General features: G+C 38.8%; 1 protein-coding gene across 1 annotated transcript; it reads right to left on the bottom strand.

Moving 5' to 3' along the window:
- Nucleotides 1-5850: 5850 nt before the first annotated feature.
- Nucleotides 5851-16335, bottom strand: calm1a (calmodulin 1a). Its single transcript, XM_082142717.1, has 6 exons — nucleotides 16189-16335; nucleotides 10455-10485; nucleotides 10107-10250; nucleotides 7683-7789; nucleotides 7155-7290; nucleotides 5851-6886 (listed from the first exon to the last, which is right to left on the bottom strand). Exons 1-6 carry the CDS (start codon nucleotides 16189-16191, stop codon nucleotides 6858-6860), a joined length of 450 nt encoding a protein of 149 aa, XP_081998843.1. The 5' UTR covers nucleotides 16192-16335; the 3' UTR covers nucleotides 5851-6857.
- Between the last annotated feature and the right edge of the window lie 1016 nt (nucleotides 16336-17351).

The raw sequence follows: 17351 nt of genomic DNA, 5'->3' as shown, positions 1-17351 counted from the left end.
CAATATTTTTATAGAAATAGTCAATTAGAAATTAGATGAAAGTTGGCAAAATTATTAGGGTCAGCACCAGATTTCTTAAGCCTTGGAGTTATTACGGCAGTCTTAAGAGATGAAGGAACAACACCTGAGGTGAGAGAAGAATGTATATTATGATGTCTGTTATTATACCAGATAATGAAGGTATACATGCTTTGACCAAGTGAGTGGGGAGTGGGTCTAACTGACAGGACTATAGAGTGGAGAAAGGAGAGGGTCATATGAAGATAGATACAGTGGATCACATGCCATTTTATTTTGATAAATGAATTGCTGGTGAATATGGTCAGTTTTGGTATTAAAAAAGGGTCATGAATTTGTTACTGCTAACTTGAATAATCGGTGCATCTGATGTCTTGTCTAAAAGTTCGTCTACCCTCTAAGAATTGTGTAACTTCTCTAATTACCGGTAATACAAATCAACACACAAACACACCAGTCAGGTTTCCATGTTTTATTCCAAAGACATAATCATTTGTATACTGTATAAACTGCATATTCTAACCTCTAACACTTTACCCATCACAGAAAACTTTCTACATTTTTAGATTTTCCAAAAATAGTTTAATACACTATTTGTACATTATATACACTTAGTATAATTATGTTTATAAGCTTTCCTCGTGGGAACCAAAAAATGTCCCCACAAGGAGAAGGATTTCGGATATTGCCATATTTGTGGTGATATTTTGCCCCAACGGTTTATCAGGACCACACACACACACACACACACACACTAATTCTTCCTGCTGTTCCACTCTGAAGTTACTCAAGACTGCTGACACAAGGTGGTACAAATTATGTATTTCCCACAGGGGTCTCCAGTCTTTAGCAAACTTGTAACAGCAGATGACTGTCCTATCAGCACGTCCTTCCTACACAAACACAAACATACACATATCGAAAGCCTCACAATCTCCCCATCCATCCATCCATCCCTCGCCTGGAAGCGTGGGAGGAGAAGGAACAGATGGAGACTGGGGAAAGAGATGGACATAGCAGGAACACCCAGTGAGAGAGGGGTGGGGGAGTGGGGGGGGATTACGGGAAGGACTCGCAGTACTCTGTTTAAAGAAAATGAAAATTCAATTCAAGTTAATTAACTTTATTTATAGCACACATAACAGTGGTGATTGTCTCCAAGCTGCTTTACAAAGTGGCAGGAATAAAGGCCCAAGTGAGCAACCAAGCAAAGAAATGCACTTAGACTGACACAAGAATACATCCTGGCAAGAGCCGCTTGAGCTGAATATGGGGAGAATAGATCAAAGAGACACTGAGCTGTAGTCCTGCGGGACAGTGAGACTCCTGGGAAAACTGGTCATCAGAAGAAATTCATCCGATCAATCTGTTAACACTGAATGCACCAGTTTTTTTTTGTTTTTTTTTCACCCAAGACCGCTTTTATTTGCACTTAGTTGAGTAATTCTAATATCTGTAAATTAAATTAAATTAATATTTAGGAAAACTGGATGCAGATGCAGAATGAGGTCCAAAAATGACGTGAAAAGTCATCGATTTCTCTCGTGACTGCCGACAAACCTGGCGCGAAGCACCGGTAAACTAGGCCAGGCTCCATTTGAATGTAGCGCGAATTATATTTTGAATGTAATGGTAGAGAACAGTTTTACTACTTTGTAAATTCTTGGCTTCAGAATATTAAAACTATAGTGCACAAACAATTAGAAATAGTTTTCGGATAGTCTTATGGTGTTTTTTTTTTTATCATTACTGAAGCTTGACAGTCACCGCCTCTTTCACTTTTCATCTGGAACGGCGTGCCGTGACGGTGAGTAAATTATGACAGAATGTTAATTATAAATTAAAATAATATTACATAAATCAGTCCTTCAAAGATTGAGTGAAGATATATCAGTGATGGCAAATGCATTAGCCTTTCACACAGCGTCCAAGTTATTTTGAGATCCTAGGCTACACAACATGCTGTTCAATGTGACCTGTCCTAAATGTGGATGCATTTTACAATATCAATCAACAACACAGCCTTTTCTCTCCATGTAGCTATGTGTGTGAAGTGTGAACGGCAAACTATCCTTTGTGCTGCTTCAAGCCTGCTTGATAGTGTGTGTTTACGTGGTTGTGTTCAGTTTCTCATGTTACTGTAATGCAAGCCTGTATTCTTTCAGTGGCCAGTCTGTTGCTGCCCTGCAATGTGTATGTGTGTGTGAAATATTAATGCAGTGTTTCACTTCAGCATCATTTAACCCCATAGAGCAGCCTGTCAATCAATAAGCCCCATCCCATCTGCAGGATGACCTCACTCTCTCTGTTCGGCGGTGCGGCAGGGCAGGGACTCCCTCACAAACACAGGCAGACACAGTCGAGCCGAGGTGGAACAGTTCAAATGCTGATGGCTGCATTCTTCAACTGCCCACTTGCTATACACTCATATCTCATTTCCCCCGCTGTGCATTTTTCTTCCACCATATGGGCTTCCCCACCACAAGCACACATGGCTTTCCCAGACCACTCTGGAGTTGTGCCAAACACTCATGCACACTGCGCACTGAGTAATTATTCAACTCTAGTGATGCTCCGTAGAGCAGAACCTGCAACACGCGTGCCGTGACAGCTAAAGGAACACAAAAACACACTCTGTAATTAACCATGGGTTTTGGGAGATTCACAAGGTCGCTGTGTTGACATTAAATCTTTTTATGAGTGACATGGATACACTTTACTAAGGTTTAAGGCAGTCAGCAGGTCATTATTCCAAAATAAAGCCTGACAAGGCATCGTGTATATTAATATGCTTATTTCTTTATGTGCTTTATATTAATGTGCTTATGTCTCTAGCTGATGTACACTACAGTCAATTGTTCATTATCACAAAATAAACGTTTATTTTGTGATAATGAACAATTGACTGTAGTGTACATCATCCAACCAGTGTTACCAAGTTTCGCTAGAGAAATAAGCACCCTTTGAAAGTGATATTGTTCCAGTTTTCTAGGCCTATGATGTTATGCCAAAATCTTTGATCGTGTTTATTTCTTGGAACGTTTCTAGTCCTATTCATAAATCACTGCACAATAGCATATTAACCAATCAGAATACATTTTTCATGTAAAAGAAAAAAAAATCCTTTTTCATCTAAAACCTTTTTTTAATCTTTAAAGATGACGAAATGAAATGAAAATCCACGTGTTTTGACCTTGTAATTTGTGTTTGTCCTACGTGGGACTCGAGACCGGTGTGTCTCAGAATCATGCATTTTTAAGTGTGACTGAAATGTCCACATACTTTTGTATGGGGTACCTCCATGTACCCGTGGTTGAATCCATCTGAGCAGGGTGGGGTGTTGACAGATGACGTTTGATACATGATACATACATTCTGTGTTGCAATGTGAGTTATAGTCTGCGTGTGACCCATAGTCTGGTTTCTCTCATGCATCTCTCTGGACAGCTGTTAGCCTGCAGTACGTATTTTTTGTGTTTTTTTGGACAACTGCATGTGCCTTTAATGTTGCAGAGGAGGTGCTGAACCCTCGGTCAGTTATAAATTAAAAATACTCTGCCGGATGATTTGCCAGCTCAGGGGTCGAGAGGGAGCCGTCGGGATAAGATGACCTTATTGGCACTGCGTGAATACAGAGTAAATGAGTGAATGACAGGCCTTTAGAGTGTCGTCTATGCATGTGGTTTAAAGTGGCACACTAGATAGAGACTATATATTCAGCACTGCTAAGGGGGAAAGCCTGGGTCCTAAGAGGTAAAAAGCATTTGACGAAATCTGTTCACCCATGCATGAGTAAGCCTGTGTTTTGAATAGGATATGCCACACAACAAAACCCCTGGAGCAACATGAGTTAAAGCTGCAGTGTGTAATTTCAGCATCACTGTGGATTTTGAATCTATAACCTTCTGATTGCCATCTTACATCTACATAGAAGCGCATTATATGTCCCAGTAAACAATGTATTTGTGTCTCGCTGTCTGTGCTCAGTTGAGGTCACAGAAGGGCACTGAAACTCACTAGCGTTTCTTTAGGCAAATGAATCAATGTGTTTGAGTATTACATTTCATATGTTTACACAACTCAAAAAGCTCTTTACAAATGTTTTGTGTCCGTAATTGTGTTCAGAATTGCACATACATGGATTGCATAGGCAGTATTCAAATTTCTTTATTTCTTTAATACTGTATCCCACAATGCAGTGCACTCAGTTTGACCTCCTATTATGTAATGGATGAATAGACCAGAAGTAACATCAGCTGCAATCTCATTTTTAGCTCATTATTAAATTGAAATGCCAAGAGTTGAGAGTTGACTATTACACTAAATCAATCAAAAATCCCCCAAAATTGGTTAGATTATATACAAAATAAGAAAATGCAAAATAAGCCAGAGACCACTAGGGAATAAGCTTATCTTTTGAGTGTTTCTAATTTAAGATAAAAACATTTCGGTAACACTTTATTTTAGGGTGACATTTTAGTTACACTTTACTACATGTACTTACTATAGTAAAAAGAGTTAATTATGCATAATTACGAGTAACTAACCCTAAACCAAACCCTAACTGTAACACTATAGTAAGTACATGCAGTTAATTAATATTACTCAGTACTTTGTTCTTACAAATTATATTATCAGCATCAATTGGAAGAAGTTTTAGAAAAATTTACATTTCATTAGTGAGATTGTGTAGAATATTTAATATATTCTTTAGAATATTAATATAAAAGATGTTAAATATTTTATATATATATATATATATATATTTATTTTTATTAAAAACAACCTATTTAAAGGGTTTCTAAAGTAAAATCCCATATTTTTAAATGTGGTCTCAGACTTTTGGACCCCCTACATGTGTGTGTTTTATCGTTGTGTGGTGCACTGAGCTATGTTAAACATTCTCTGTTTATGTGGGACATTTTGGCTGTTTTTGCTCAGAGATTCTTCCCATAAATCCTGCAGAGGACAGAGGGAGTGTGACCAACCAGCGCCTGTAACCAAATGACAAAAAGACATTCTGCCATATCTGAGAGGCACCGAAGGGACCAGGGGCATTTTCTGAATAATATCAGCCGATCATTTTCTGAAGTCTTAAGCCATTCTCTGATTCTTCTTCTTGGTTTAAGAAATGTATTTAACACACACACACACACACACACTTAGCCACGTGCAGCTCATAAGTCAGAGGGGCAGAGAGACGTGGGCTGTTAGCACTCTCTCTCTCCTCCCACACGCCTGTCACTGTATCCTGTTTCTCACTGCTGAGCACATAGTAGACGCACAATCATCTCCACCCCCCCACCCCCCGAGCACACTGTCACTGAGCTCAGTCTTTAAATAGCTGTAAATTAAGAGAGAGTCTGAAAATTGTGTGCAAAAAACACTCACAATACATCTGATGCGAATTATGGGGTAAAGCTTCGATTGGAAAAATGCAAATGAATAATTCCAGAAAATGAAGGACCATACTGTAGATCTGCAGCAGGGATAAACTCTGCCTGACTACAGGAGGTGGATCTAATCAGCTGTAGCCTCACACACACACCATCTCTCCAGAGTCTCTTCTCCAGCTCCCACATGGTTTTTGATATCTCCCTCATCCACCAGAGCCATAGATCCAGGTTGCCAGGCAACCCCTAAAATCCCCAAAGACAGACGCGCTCAAGCCTGCGCTTGGATAGATCAGTGCTCATGCAACATGACACATATATACTGAGACATACAGAAAAAGAGCGGTTGCCATGGCAATTTCTGTAGGCTGGCTGCAAAAGCTTCCCTAAATGTTTGTTTCAATAGAGGATGACAAAAAGGACAAACAAGGTTGAGAGCTTCGAGTTCATGTTCTTTTATTGAAAAAAAGAAAAGAAAAAAAAAAATCAAAAGACAAGCATATACAACTTGGAATGAACATAAACAGAACTGAAGGTGGGCAGTCGAAACAAACCCCTGGCAGCCAAAGCCCTCTTTTGCACTCTCCAGAGTAATCGACACGCTCACAGTCAGAGCCCAGAGAAAAACTAAAGATAAAACATTTATGGTACAGTCACCATTGCCCTTACCCCAAAAACGCTTCCACGTAAGGTGAAAGGTCACGCCCTGAAACTCCAAAGCCACTCCCTCCCACTAAACGCCCCTACTATTCGGGCACAATGCACAAAGAAACAAAACTCCAAATATCTTGACATGCCAAACATAGTTTAAAATCTCTTAACTGCTCATTTTTCTTAAAAATATCTCTTTATTTAGTTATTGAAGCAAACTGCAAAGGTCCCATTCATTCGTCCTCTATGCAGATTCTGAAAACCCGCCCGCCACCCAATCCCACCTCCCCCAAACAATATTAAACCCTCTTTTAAATTCACCCCCTGAACACTCCGACAGACATCGCTGAGGTTTCCGCCCCAATAGCGGCTCCAGACTCAAGCTGCATGCATGTAGAACAGAAACAGGAAGTAGAAGACGATTGGCCAGCCCAAACATCGCCACTAGCAACTGGAACCAGTTAAGCAGTTCACCAGATGCTTTTACTTTAGTTTCTGAAGGTTTGATATCAGGATTAATTGATTGATCTTTTTGTAGATGTCTAAGCAGTTCTTTGGGAACAGGACCACTAACCAGTACATGCAGGTAATTTATGTTTGTTTATGTCATTTTTTTTGGTTTATTTATTTTTTTTCATATATTTTTTTCTATATATGGACATTTTTGTTTTTTAACATTCAGTTTTCTATACAGAAACAGTATGAATAAATGAATATTTTTGCGTAAGAGGTAAGTAAAACATTTGACTGATTTTTTTTTGTCTTCTAAAGAGGTCAGGAGAGAACAGAAGAGCTTCACTTTGCCGTCATCATTTGTACAAATTCTGTGGACAGAAAGAGAAGTGGACATCAGAAATGACACTCATAAGACCACAACAACAACTCAAAGCACAAAACCTACTAGGTTCCAGACTGCTCCTTTAAATTAATCTCCTTTTTTTTTTTTTTTTATATACACGCAAATAATCTTGCGTTATCCAAATCCAAACTACATTATTGTAATTGAATTGGCAATTCATAAAAGTAATATTTAATCTGCATAAAACGGTGACCCTTTCCAAATAATCAGGAAAGCACACAGCTGCGTTGTACCTTCGTAATTGACCTGACCGTCACCATCGATGTCAGCTTCTCTGATCATTTCGTCCACCTCCTCATCCGTTAGCTTCTCGCCCAGGTTTGTCATGACGTGGCGAAGCTCTGCTGCGCTGATGTAGCCGTTCCCGTCCTGACAGAGATAGACAATCAATAAGTAAGCCATGTCATGCTTTTAAAAATATTAAAGCTCTAAACCCAAAGTGGGCGATTTTGAAATCAGTAGTGACGTATCGTGAAGGCGTAATGCAGAGGGAAAACGGGCAACAAGGGTAACATTCAACAAATGGAAGCAAAAGAGGCCAATGATGATTTTTCTTAAACTTTTGACAATCAAATATCCCTGCAAAGCTATAAGGAAATATGCATGACTGTGGAAATGATTGCACCATGAATCGCTTGAAACCAGCTTTATGTGGAACAAGGGCTTGTTATTTAGTTTTCCAAGTTTTGTTTTTTCCTGCCTCCTCACTCTTTCCATGGAAGCAAAAACATAATCTTTCCCTGTTTTCAGCAAGCACTGACCTTGTCAAACACTCGGAACGCTTCACGGATCTCCTCCTCGCTGTCCGTGTCTTTCATTTTCCGGGCCATCATTGTCAAAAACTCAGGAAAGTCAATGGTTCCATTACCTGAAAGAAACAGAGAAAATCATCAGATCTGGTCCGAGATGTTTGAAAACTCAGATAAAGAATCCAGGAAGCAGAATGCGGGAAAAGAAAGTGGGGCAGTAAACAGGGCATAATGAGGAGTAATGAGGTCTAATAGCACATATTTAGTGAGTTTGGGTCTAGTTGAACCTCAGCCAACACTCTCTTGGATGCACAAAACCCCGTACGGGCACGGTATCAGGAAACTATATTCTTATATTGTGAGATAAAACATTAAATTATTGATGCACAACATATCAATATTAGAGTTTTTAAATTGTTAATGCTCATTCTTCTGTCTTTTTCTTTTACTTCTATTACCTTTGCTGTCATCTTACGCTCATTTAAAGGTGCTGTATGTAATTTTTTCTGACTGTACTAAGGCATAAAAATACCATAATATGTTTGCAGAGATTTAGGATTAAGTTCAAATACTTCTTTATCCAGAAAACAATGCAACAACCAGTTATTCTACTTTGAAATGTGTGTTCCGTGTCAGAACGTCTGTTTTTGTTTTGGTCTGTGTAATCCCGTCCACCATCAATTTACCCAATGGTATTTCGGCACCCCAGGTTGCCAGATGGTGGAAAACACAGCGCATTGCAGCCACGGAAGACAGCAAGCGAACTCGCCGATTCTACCTGACCTAAAAAAGCATCGTCAATAAAACATTCCAAACGTATACATTAGCTGATCAACTTACAGTGTAAAGCTCAGCGCTTTCTATTGTCAACTGCGCTCGTTCCTGTTGCGCGTCCTCAATCTGGCAACCAGCCTGAGTGTTGAGTCTGATGAGGAGAGGCGGAAGAAACAACCCTCTCCAATATTTTGAATTTGGACTGCAGTACCCATTTCAGCCACTAGCTGTCAATATTACATACTGCACATTTAAAGTTAATGTTTTAAACACTAGTTTAATAAATATAATTACACAGTTAAATATAATCTTTAGCAATCTCAAAATGAGCATTCATTTTTCGTTCTGTACATTATAATGTGATGCTTAAATTCACTTGTAGCATTTAGTAAACAGACTTTTATGTTTAATTTATTTAGACAAAATAATGCAGAATTTTACTATCAGCCATTTATAAAATCTTTCTGGCCTGAATTTTAATATTGGTGCATTGCAAATTTGAATCTAAACAAGGCAGGAAAAATAACAGTTCAGGGGTTTTCAGGCTGAAATGGGCGTTTTGCTACCCTCGAGGTTTAACCAAGCTGAGATGAGACATTTCTATTACACAGAACAAATATGACATCCTCCTGTGTGCATGCGTGTGTGAAAATTATCACTACAGCCATTCCCAGAGGGCTCACACTGCGTGTGTAATCTGACAATGTGGGTGTACACACGTGGTTGCGTATGTGTGTGTGTTTTTCTTCACATGGCATGTTCTCCTTACTGGAGCTCTTCACAAACACTCTCTCGATTCCATCGCCGCCACTGCCAAAGTGGATTATGTAAAGGATTCCATGAGGTCTTTATTACCTGCTGTTATTCAACGGGCTTTACTGCTGTCTGACCTACAAAAACGACTCCATACCGCACAATACCATCTGAAAATAATCAGTATATCAGAAACCCAACGTGCTCTGCGTGATCTAACAAAACGCTATACTAGCGCTTAAAGACACCATAGCCTACTGGAACACTAATTACATCAGCTCTGTAACAAGAGAGGCATCCCAGACATATTATATTTGGTGCAATTTGAAAGCTTGCTTGCACACAGAGCGATACAGGTCAAAGGTCAACATTACGAAGCAGGAACGATAGATGACATTGTCTGTACAGAGGTATTAGGATAAGTGAGTTTAATGAGTGAGTCAATAATAAAATGAAAAGAAGATAAGAATGTTTGATTTTTTTAAATAAAATAAAAAGGGAATGTACTCTTAAGTAATGTCTTAAGTGAAATATAAACAATTGTGATGCATGTCAATATCAGATCTATACACTAGAACTGCTGTATTTAAAATAAAGCCAAAATAAATCTTTTGTGTTTTTACAATATCTGGATGTTTACTTGAATACTTGATATTGCTGTTAGAGACTTAATATATCAATTTACATAATTTCTTTTGGCAATAACGTAAGTTTTGTGATTTTTTCCCCCCTCAAACCAGTTAAGCGCAAACAGCTGATTGACTACACTGATACAAATACTAGGCTAACTCAAACTTAAAACCTAATCTAGACCTTATAATAGAATCGATAGCACATCCTGATAGCATTACTGTTTGTTGCAATCGGATCCATCAATGATTTCTGAAATCTGAACTGAATTCAACTCACCGTCAGCGTCCACTTCGTTGATCATGTCCTGGAGTTCGGCCTCCGTGGGGTTCTGACCGAGCGAACGCATCACTGTGCCCAGCTCTTTGGTTGTGATGGTACCGTCACCATCCTTATCAAACAAGGAGAAAGCCTCCTTAAACTCTGTAAGGAAATGGATGAAAACAAGATTTAAACTTCATATATATGCCCATTTGAAACTATTTTCACAAGAAAGATACATTTTCCCTAAGTTTCCTGAATGAAGCGCAGGTGTGCTGATAGTAAGCAGCTATTATGTGACTTTCATCCTCGGCACTGATGTAATTTCAGGGCGTGTATACAACACAAGCATACGGATTGGCTTACCAGCAATTTGCTCCTCTGTGAGTTGGTCAGCCTGGAAATAGAGAAGAAAAAAATAAAGTGATTAGATAATGGATTTCATAAACATAACTCATTTTATTTTTATTGTACACTTTACTGTGGAACTGAGCAAACACTAAAGGCTTGTCCTGTCATCAAGAAACCCACAACCACACACCCAGTGTCTAAAATATCAAAAAACAGGAATAGAAGAGCTTGACCATAATATGGATAAGAGATAAATACTGCAGCACCATAAATGCTATTCATAAAGCTTTCTTAAAAAAAATAAACATCTACTTCATCTGCCGTCACTTCCTGATATTGACACCCACAGCTTCCACTTAGAAACTAAAAGTCCCAGATTAACCAATCAATTCCAGCATACAAGACAAAAATACCACTTTGACCACCAATTCAAAAACTAATGGTGAATATAAATCTCCTTAAAGGCCACAACAAAAACAGTTAAATGTATTCAGAGACAACAACAACAAAAAATTGTCTTAATGCTAATGCAACCTTTATGCCATCAAACTGAATATCGGTCAGGTCAGCCACCAGCCTCTTTGCTTTGGGTTCGTTTTTCCAGCCATCAGTGGTCTTTACATCTTGCCTGTCCATTTTTACTGGTGCTTTCCTGGGTTTGACCTCAACGTTAGGGCTTTTCAATGAGGTCAGGCCTTCCACCACTCCTCGAACCATCACCAGTCCTTCTGCCAGACACTCGGCCCGCTTGGCGTTTTGTGTGCCCTGGCGTCTGACATCCCCTAAGTCAGTCCTGCACTGCTGCAGACAGTTCTTCAAATCCTGTACATCTCGCACCACGCTGTCAATGCGGCTGTTGGTGGAGTCCACCAGCATCTGCAGGAATGACTTGTAGTTTCTCTCCTGTAGCTCGATCAGCTCTTTATAAAAGAACTGCTGCTGGTCAAGGAGATCGTAGACCATGGATAACGACACAGAGTTCTTCTCAGAGTAGAGGATGGGTCTCTTTGGAGGCATTCTGGTCTCTTTGAGCAGACGTTACCCGAAGCATTTAGCGGTGACTCTGGCTGATCAGGCTGAAGAACAACGGACCCCGAGAGAGAGATCACCTGACCCTTGAGGCCGATGTTATTGTACCAACCTCCTGGGCCGCATTGGGTATCGTACAGCAAGATATTGGGCCGTTTTTTGAGAAGCTTAATGTCAGCAGCTCACTACGGTTACAAAGCCGAGGGTCAGGGATCATTTACATTATTTGAGATTAGTCAAATGGGCGTCCCATCGGGTAACTCAAGCAAAGTATTCTGAGATAGACCGGCAGGTACACAGAGTGACAGCTAAATCAAAGAAGGGTATTAAGGCATGTCTGTCAAAATCAAACGGCTCGTCACTTTACCTGCTCCTGTGGTCATCTCAGTTTACAGCCAGCTGTAGGTTTACATTTATATCTCTTTGACCATCTGAGTGGCATCACATCTCTGCTAATTGTGCCAACACCTCTTCGTCTGTGAACACAATGGCAGGTTTTACCTTTCCCTGCGTGGATACATTATCTCACCTGTCTCAATGTGCTTTTGATCAAATGCATTTTTCTCACCCCGTCTCTCCCTAAGGGTCCTGTTAGCCTGAGGGTTAAGGATCCTTCAAATTCAGGTAGGGACAAACTATGACCTGGAGAGTTACAAAGGTCTCTTCCTGCCCTATTATGACTATGCTGTTGTGCAAGGGATCTCGGCACATGTTGTTCCAATTAGTGTGCTGTCCTTAACTCCCTTGAAATGTAACCTAAATATGAACATACATCCTTTACCCTTAAAACCTTGGCTAGTAAAGTCGCAATGTAACGGATGTAACACATCTTTTCTTCTATATTGTGACTTACATTAGGGTTGAAAATGATCGAAAAAATAAAAATGTTGCTCAGGGTTCATTGGTTGTTGATCTGAATGTGAGCTTGGGGTCAGTTGTAATGAAGGGCTGGGGTTTATGAGGATGAACTGATTGAAGAAGTCCCGCATGTCACCAGAGAAGTCTATCATTTTTTTACAGGAAGATCAAGTTTCTGAATAAAAAAAAATAGCATCAACAAACTTTTTTTTTAAAAGTTGTGATATGCACAAGAGTGATGACTCCTCTCTATCCTTGGTTGCACCAACAGTATTCCCGAAAAGCTTGGCAAGAAAAGCTCTGCTAGCTTTAATTAATCTTATGAGGCAATTCTTTTAAAAGTCAACATGAAGCAAAAATTGTAATTGTCTTTTATTCCCTATCGTAACGTATTTATCAGAGTAATATGGCTTGTTAAGTGAGAAAATAATGTAGGGTTGAACTTTGTCCATCGGAAATTGACTGGACTTTTCTTGTTTGGTAATTGCTGCGATTGTTTCCACGGTCAAATGCAAAAACAGTGCATTCGAATTTTAGGTGCGTCAGAAAGCCTTCTCAATGGCACATGAGATGCGATGATGCAAGCTGTTTTTGTGGTTTTAATGTTTTTGTTAGCCTACCCAGTTGTACCCACTAAATGTGGCACTGCTGCGTTGTTCATTCAAAACATTGCAGAAATAGAGAAGCTCAATGCAGCAAAGATCTTGGTTATGTCAAAACCATAACAAGTCGTTCACCCAGAACTCTTTTTCTGCGCTGCTTTTCCATGGTTTTCTATTTAAACATGCGCTAGACTGACATCTTTGACCGTTGCACTTGGGTCTTGCATAAGAGGCCTGTATGTTTAGAAAGCCATGTAAAGTTAAAAGAAGTTCAACTTTTAAAATCCGTCTCAAGACTTTGTGGGCTTTTTTCCCCCATTCCACTGCATCTCATGTTTTTAAACGCAAAAAGTACACTGTGATCAATGCTTTGGCTCTTTGCATTAAACTGCATAAATTCATGCTGTTTTGTTTGTTTTTCCAATTTACAAAATTATATTTGATTCATAAATGCTAGTTTAAACATTATCCACTTTTTTTGTTTTTACAGACATTCATTATTTCATTGCTTTGAATAAACAATTTAATGCGGTGCATTAATATTTTTTCTCAGGAGACGAAAGAAAAATGTCAAAAGAAAAGGTGTAATTGTCAACTTTAATTACATTTTTACTTTAATGAATAGTTAAAAAATAGTTACTGGTTTGAATCACTCTGAAACATAGCTCTGTATAATTTATAGCATTATTAGAGAGGGAATGGATTTGTATATAAATATAGGATTAAATATACCCAAATTAATCCGAATCAAATCAAATTTAATCAAAACTAATAAGGAAATCTGTAACAATATCCACATTTGTGTTCATCCAATAAACATTTCAACAACTTGAAGCTTTCAGCTACCAATAAAAGTGTAGGACTCTCATGCAGATTTCTCCCCAGAATATGCATATCCACAGATTCCCCATTGGCCCTGCCCATAAAGGATAATTTCTTCTCTCAAGCTGATGGGAGGGGAGAACAAGATCCTGCACCTCAATTGGAAACCTTCCAGGCTATTTGCCATCCAGCAAGGCTTCAAACATTGCACACCACTGCCAGGAATTTGGCCTGGATCTGAAACGCTGCGCTACGTTGCCTGGAATCTGGCCTTGATTTATGAGCCGCCAAGCGGCAGGAGCAGCTGAGAAAAGGCTGGCCTGGCGCTCAGGACGCCCAGTGTACGATAATGAGTGTGGTATTGCCACTTTCACACCATGTAAATGGGTGTCCCTGAGGCCCTGAACCATCACGCCGTCACACTGATGCTCTACCGAGCCTAGTTCCAGTAACTGTCTTTATGCACAAAACAAATACCAATATTTCCACAACTTCACACCCAAGACAGGAAGATGGCTTAATATAAACTCACGACCACAACTGTGAAGGCGGCTTCCTTATGAGCCACACCAACTGTGTGCCGTAAAGACAGCGAGCCCTGAATTAGCCATACTTTTAAGGCTAATCTGTCAATTTTAGTTACAAGGTTTCCCAATAAATTCTTTAGGATAAGCGAGTTAGTGTTTTAATCCAGTACTGAACACTGGACAGCTGGTGAGCTCTTATATACACAGTAAAAGACTGCAGTTATTGTTCTAGCATTCAAGCAGTTCAGCATGACTGTCATTTCAGAGGTACACCCCAAAGAATATAAAGAAGCACAGACTGTTTCTAGACTGTTTTACATGATGGGTGAAAAAAAACATGATTATTTTCCCCACAAGTACCCAGTGAATCTAATGGCACAGTTGCAGGCAGCACAATGAAATTAGAGCTGCAACAGGGTCAGAAAGATCCTGAAGACGCAACCGGGGAGGAAACAGACACCTCAGACACCTCTCAGCAACTAACCAATCATAGTTCAAAGAACTGAGATAATTCTCACCAAACAGCACAGGCTTAAATAGCACCCAAAATAAAAAAAATATAAAAATAATTAACAATGAGCCTTCTGGCAGGATGCTGTGGATAAGCTGAAACAGAAACATTTGTATGGACTCATTGAGTCAGTATTGACTTTTGTTGAACTCACTCGGGACATTCTTTCCATGCTTCACAAACAATGTTTGCTTTCTTGAGCTAAAATGCACCATTTGAACAAAGGTTTGTTTATTTCTCATTTGGTATACAGCCGTATGATTTATGCACTCCATTTTGAGCTCTTATGAGAAAGAAAAAAAACAGTGTACAAAAAGTCCAGAGCACAGATAACAAAAAGACCTGTTGCATTAACAAGTTAATACAGCACAAAATGAATCAAATATATTTGTGCCAAGTTCTGCCAACCTAAACCAATGAATAAAGCCAATGTGCAATTCTAACCCTGCTTATTTTAACAGATCTGAAAGTTATGCAAACTTTAATAATAAAAAGCTCAATAAAAAAAGGAGCTGAGATAAATAACAAGGTCACATATGCATGTCATAATGCCTTATCTTCAAAAATGAAACTATGACCATCTACAGCCAACACACCTCGCATGATAACTGCTAAATAGATCTCATTCATTTCATTACACACAGTTAAAGAAATATTTCAACCAAATATTGAACTTTTGCAATCATTTATGACGACTTCTCTCCTTCTGTGGAACACAATAGATGTTGACAGTCCCAGTCACCGTTCACTTTCATTGCATCTTTTTCAACACAATGAAAGTGAATGGCCACGGAGGCAGTCATTCTAACATCTCCTTTTTTGTGCTACAGGTAAGAAATAAAGTCATACGAGTTTGCATTGTAACGACATAAGGGCGAGTAAATGATTTAATTTACATTTTTTTAGGAGAATTAATCCTTTAAGGTCTTTCCATGCGCTCTATTAAGACTGGCCTGATTTGTCCAGGCGCTGTCAATTATAGCAAAAATCATTTGCAAAAGCAAAGCAAATATTGTCTCATACACGCCGAATATGAAGGCAAACACAATGTGTTTTTATTTAATAGGAGATGAGCACTGATCATATATCTGCTGCTGTCTAGCACATCACACCATAATAAAACGCATATGTCACATTTCCTGCCGCACTATGACATCAATAACACTGCAACACGTTCAAAATAATAAACGGACGCAACCATCTCTTGCGAAGTGCATTGAAATACAGAACAGATTCTAATGCATATGAAATTAAATTTGCTGTTGCACGAGCGCAAAACGCAGCAGTGGCAAGCAAGCAGGTGGTTAGTCGTATCTGCATATTAATCGCAAAGCGTTAAATACATGAAAGATTAACACCGTTTCATAAACGAGTAGTGTATGACAAAAGCCTATACGTACCATATCTGAGGTTGGAGAGTAGGCTAGGTTTGTAAATCTACACTAGACTGCAGCGATGCTCCGCTCTCAGTTAAAAGCTCCACCGTGCGACTGTCGCTCGCTGAGTATTGAAGGTGATCCGGTTCTATATACATCGGTGTATTCCTCCGCCGTACGGACCCCTATCACTCACTTCCGCATAGTGCAGTCACAAGCCCCGCCCATCTAATTATCATAACCACCTCAGTCCCGAGAAGGGAAAGTGTTTAGTTATAAGACAAAAAAGTCTTCTTGTGAAATGCAATAATTCTATTTGGAGAAATGTATTATATATACCGGTATTTAAGGACATTTTCTGGTAGGTCTATATGAAAATGTCGTGGGAGTTTCAGCACTGTTACAAGAAAACAAACAGCATATTTACATTCTTCTGCATGTAGGCCTAACACTGTTATTGTGTAGTAGCCTATAATAAGTAATATGAACACTGCGGGAAAGAGATATTTATCTCACTCACAAAGGTTCACATACACTTCATTGTTGTAGTAACAATGCACAAAGATATTTTGATAAAAAAAAAAAAAAGAGATTATTTACAAACATACTTCTCACAGCGTGCGTTCTCACATGCTGATAATTCTGGTTAAATTTCTAAGCAGACCCAAATCTTCCCACAAATGACCAATCAATGTTTTCTATAAGTTGTGTAGAAACACAGAAATTGACCTAACTAAAATCTAAAGTAATTAGTCTCTAATTATTATCTTAATTAAGTAATTGGCCTCTTAATTAATTTATTAATTTAAATAATTCCCAGTGAACAATTAGCCTACATTTGAAAATGAAATGTTCATTGATAAGTAGTAAATAAAACATGAAAATAATTATAGGTTATATTAATATAATATTATAAATAATATTGTTTTAACTTTATTTCTGTTCTTCATCACACCAATTTAAATTAGCATGTTTTTGAGTACATTTAGGAATATAGGAGACGAATTAAAAAGTCACTTATTAATTAAAAATCACAGATTCTATATATAAAAAATAAGGACGTGTCGACAACCAGTAAAAGTAATTTATTATGGCCACATTACTATAAATGGTCTAATACTCTTTACATCTTGAGGGACTACTTCTCAAAAAGGCACTAGTTTCTTTCGTCGGAATATTACTTATTG

The sequence above is a fragment of the Leuciscus leuciscus genome, assembly GCF_965113295.1.
Source record: "Leuciscus leuciscus genome assembly, chromosome: 17".
Taxonomy (NCBI): Eukaryota; Metazoa; Chordata; class Actinopteri; order Cypriniformes; family Leuciscidae; genus Leuciscus; species Leuciscus leuciscus.
The sequence above is the reverse complement of the archived record's forward strand: the minus strand, read 5'-3'. Positions and strand labels throughout refer to the sequence as shown.

Coding starts and splice junctions, on each gene's coding strand:
- calm1a (XM_082142717.1), bottom strand. Junction 7,291..7,682: donor CGTTCCGAGTGTTTGACAAG/GTCAGTGCTTGC, acceptor TATCTCTGTCAG/GACGGGAACGGCTACATCAG. Junction 6,887..7,154: donor CGGTCAGGTCAATTACGAAG/GTACAACGCAGC, acceptor TTCTGTCCACAG/AATTTGTACAAATGATGACG.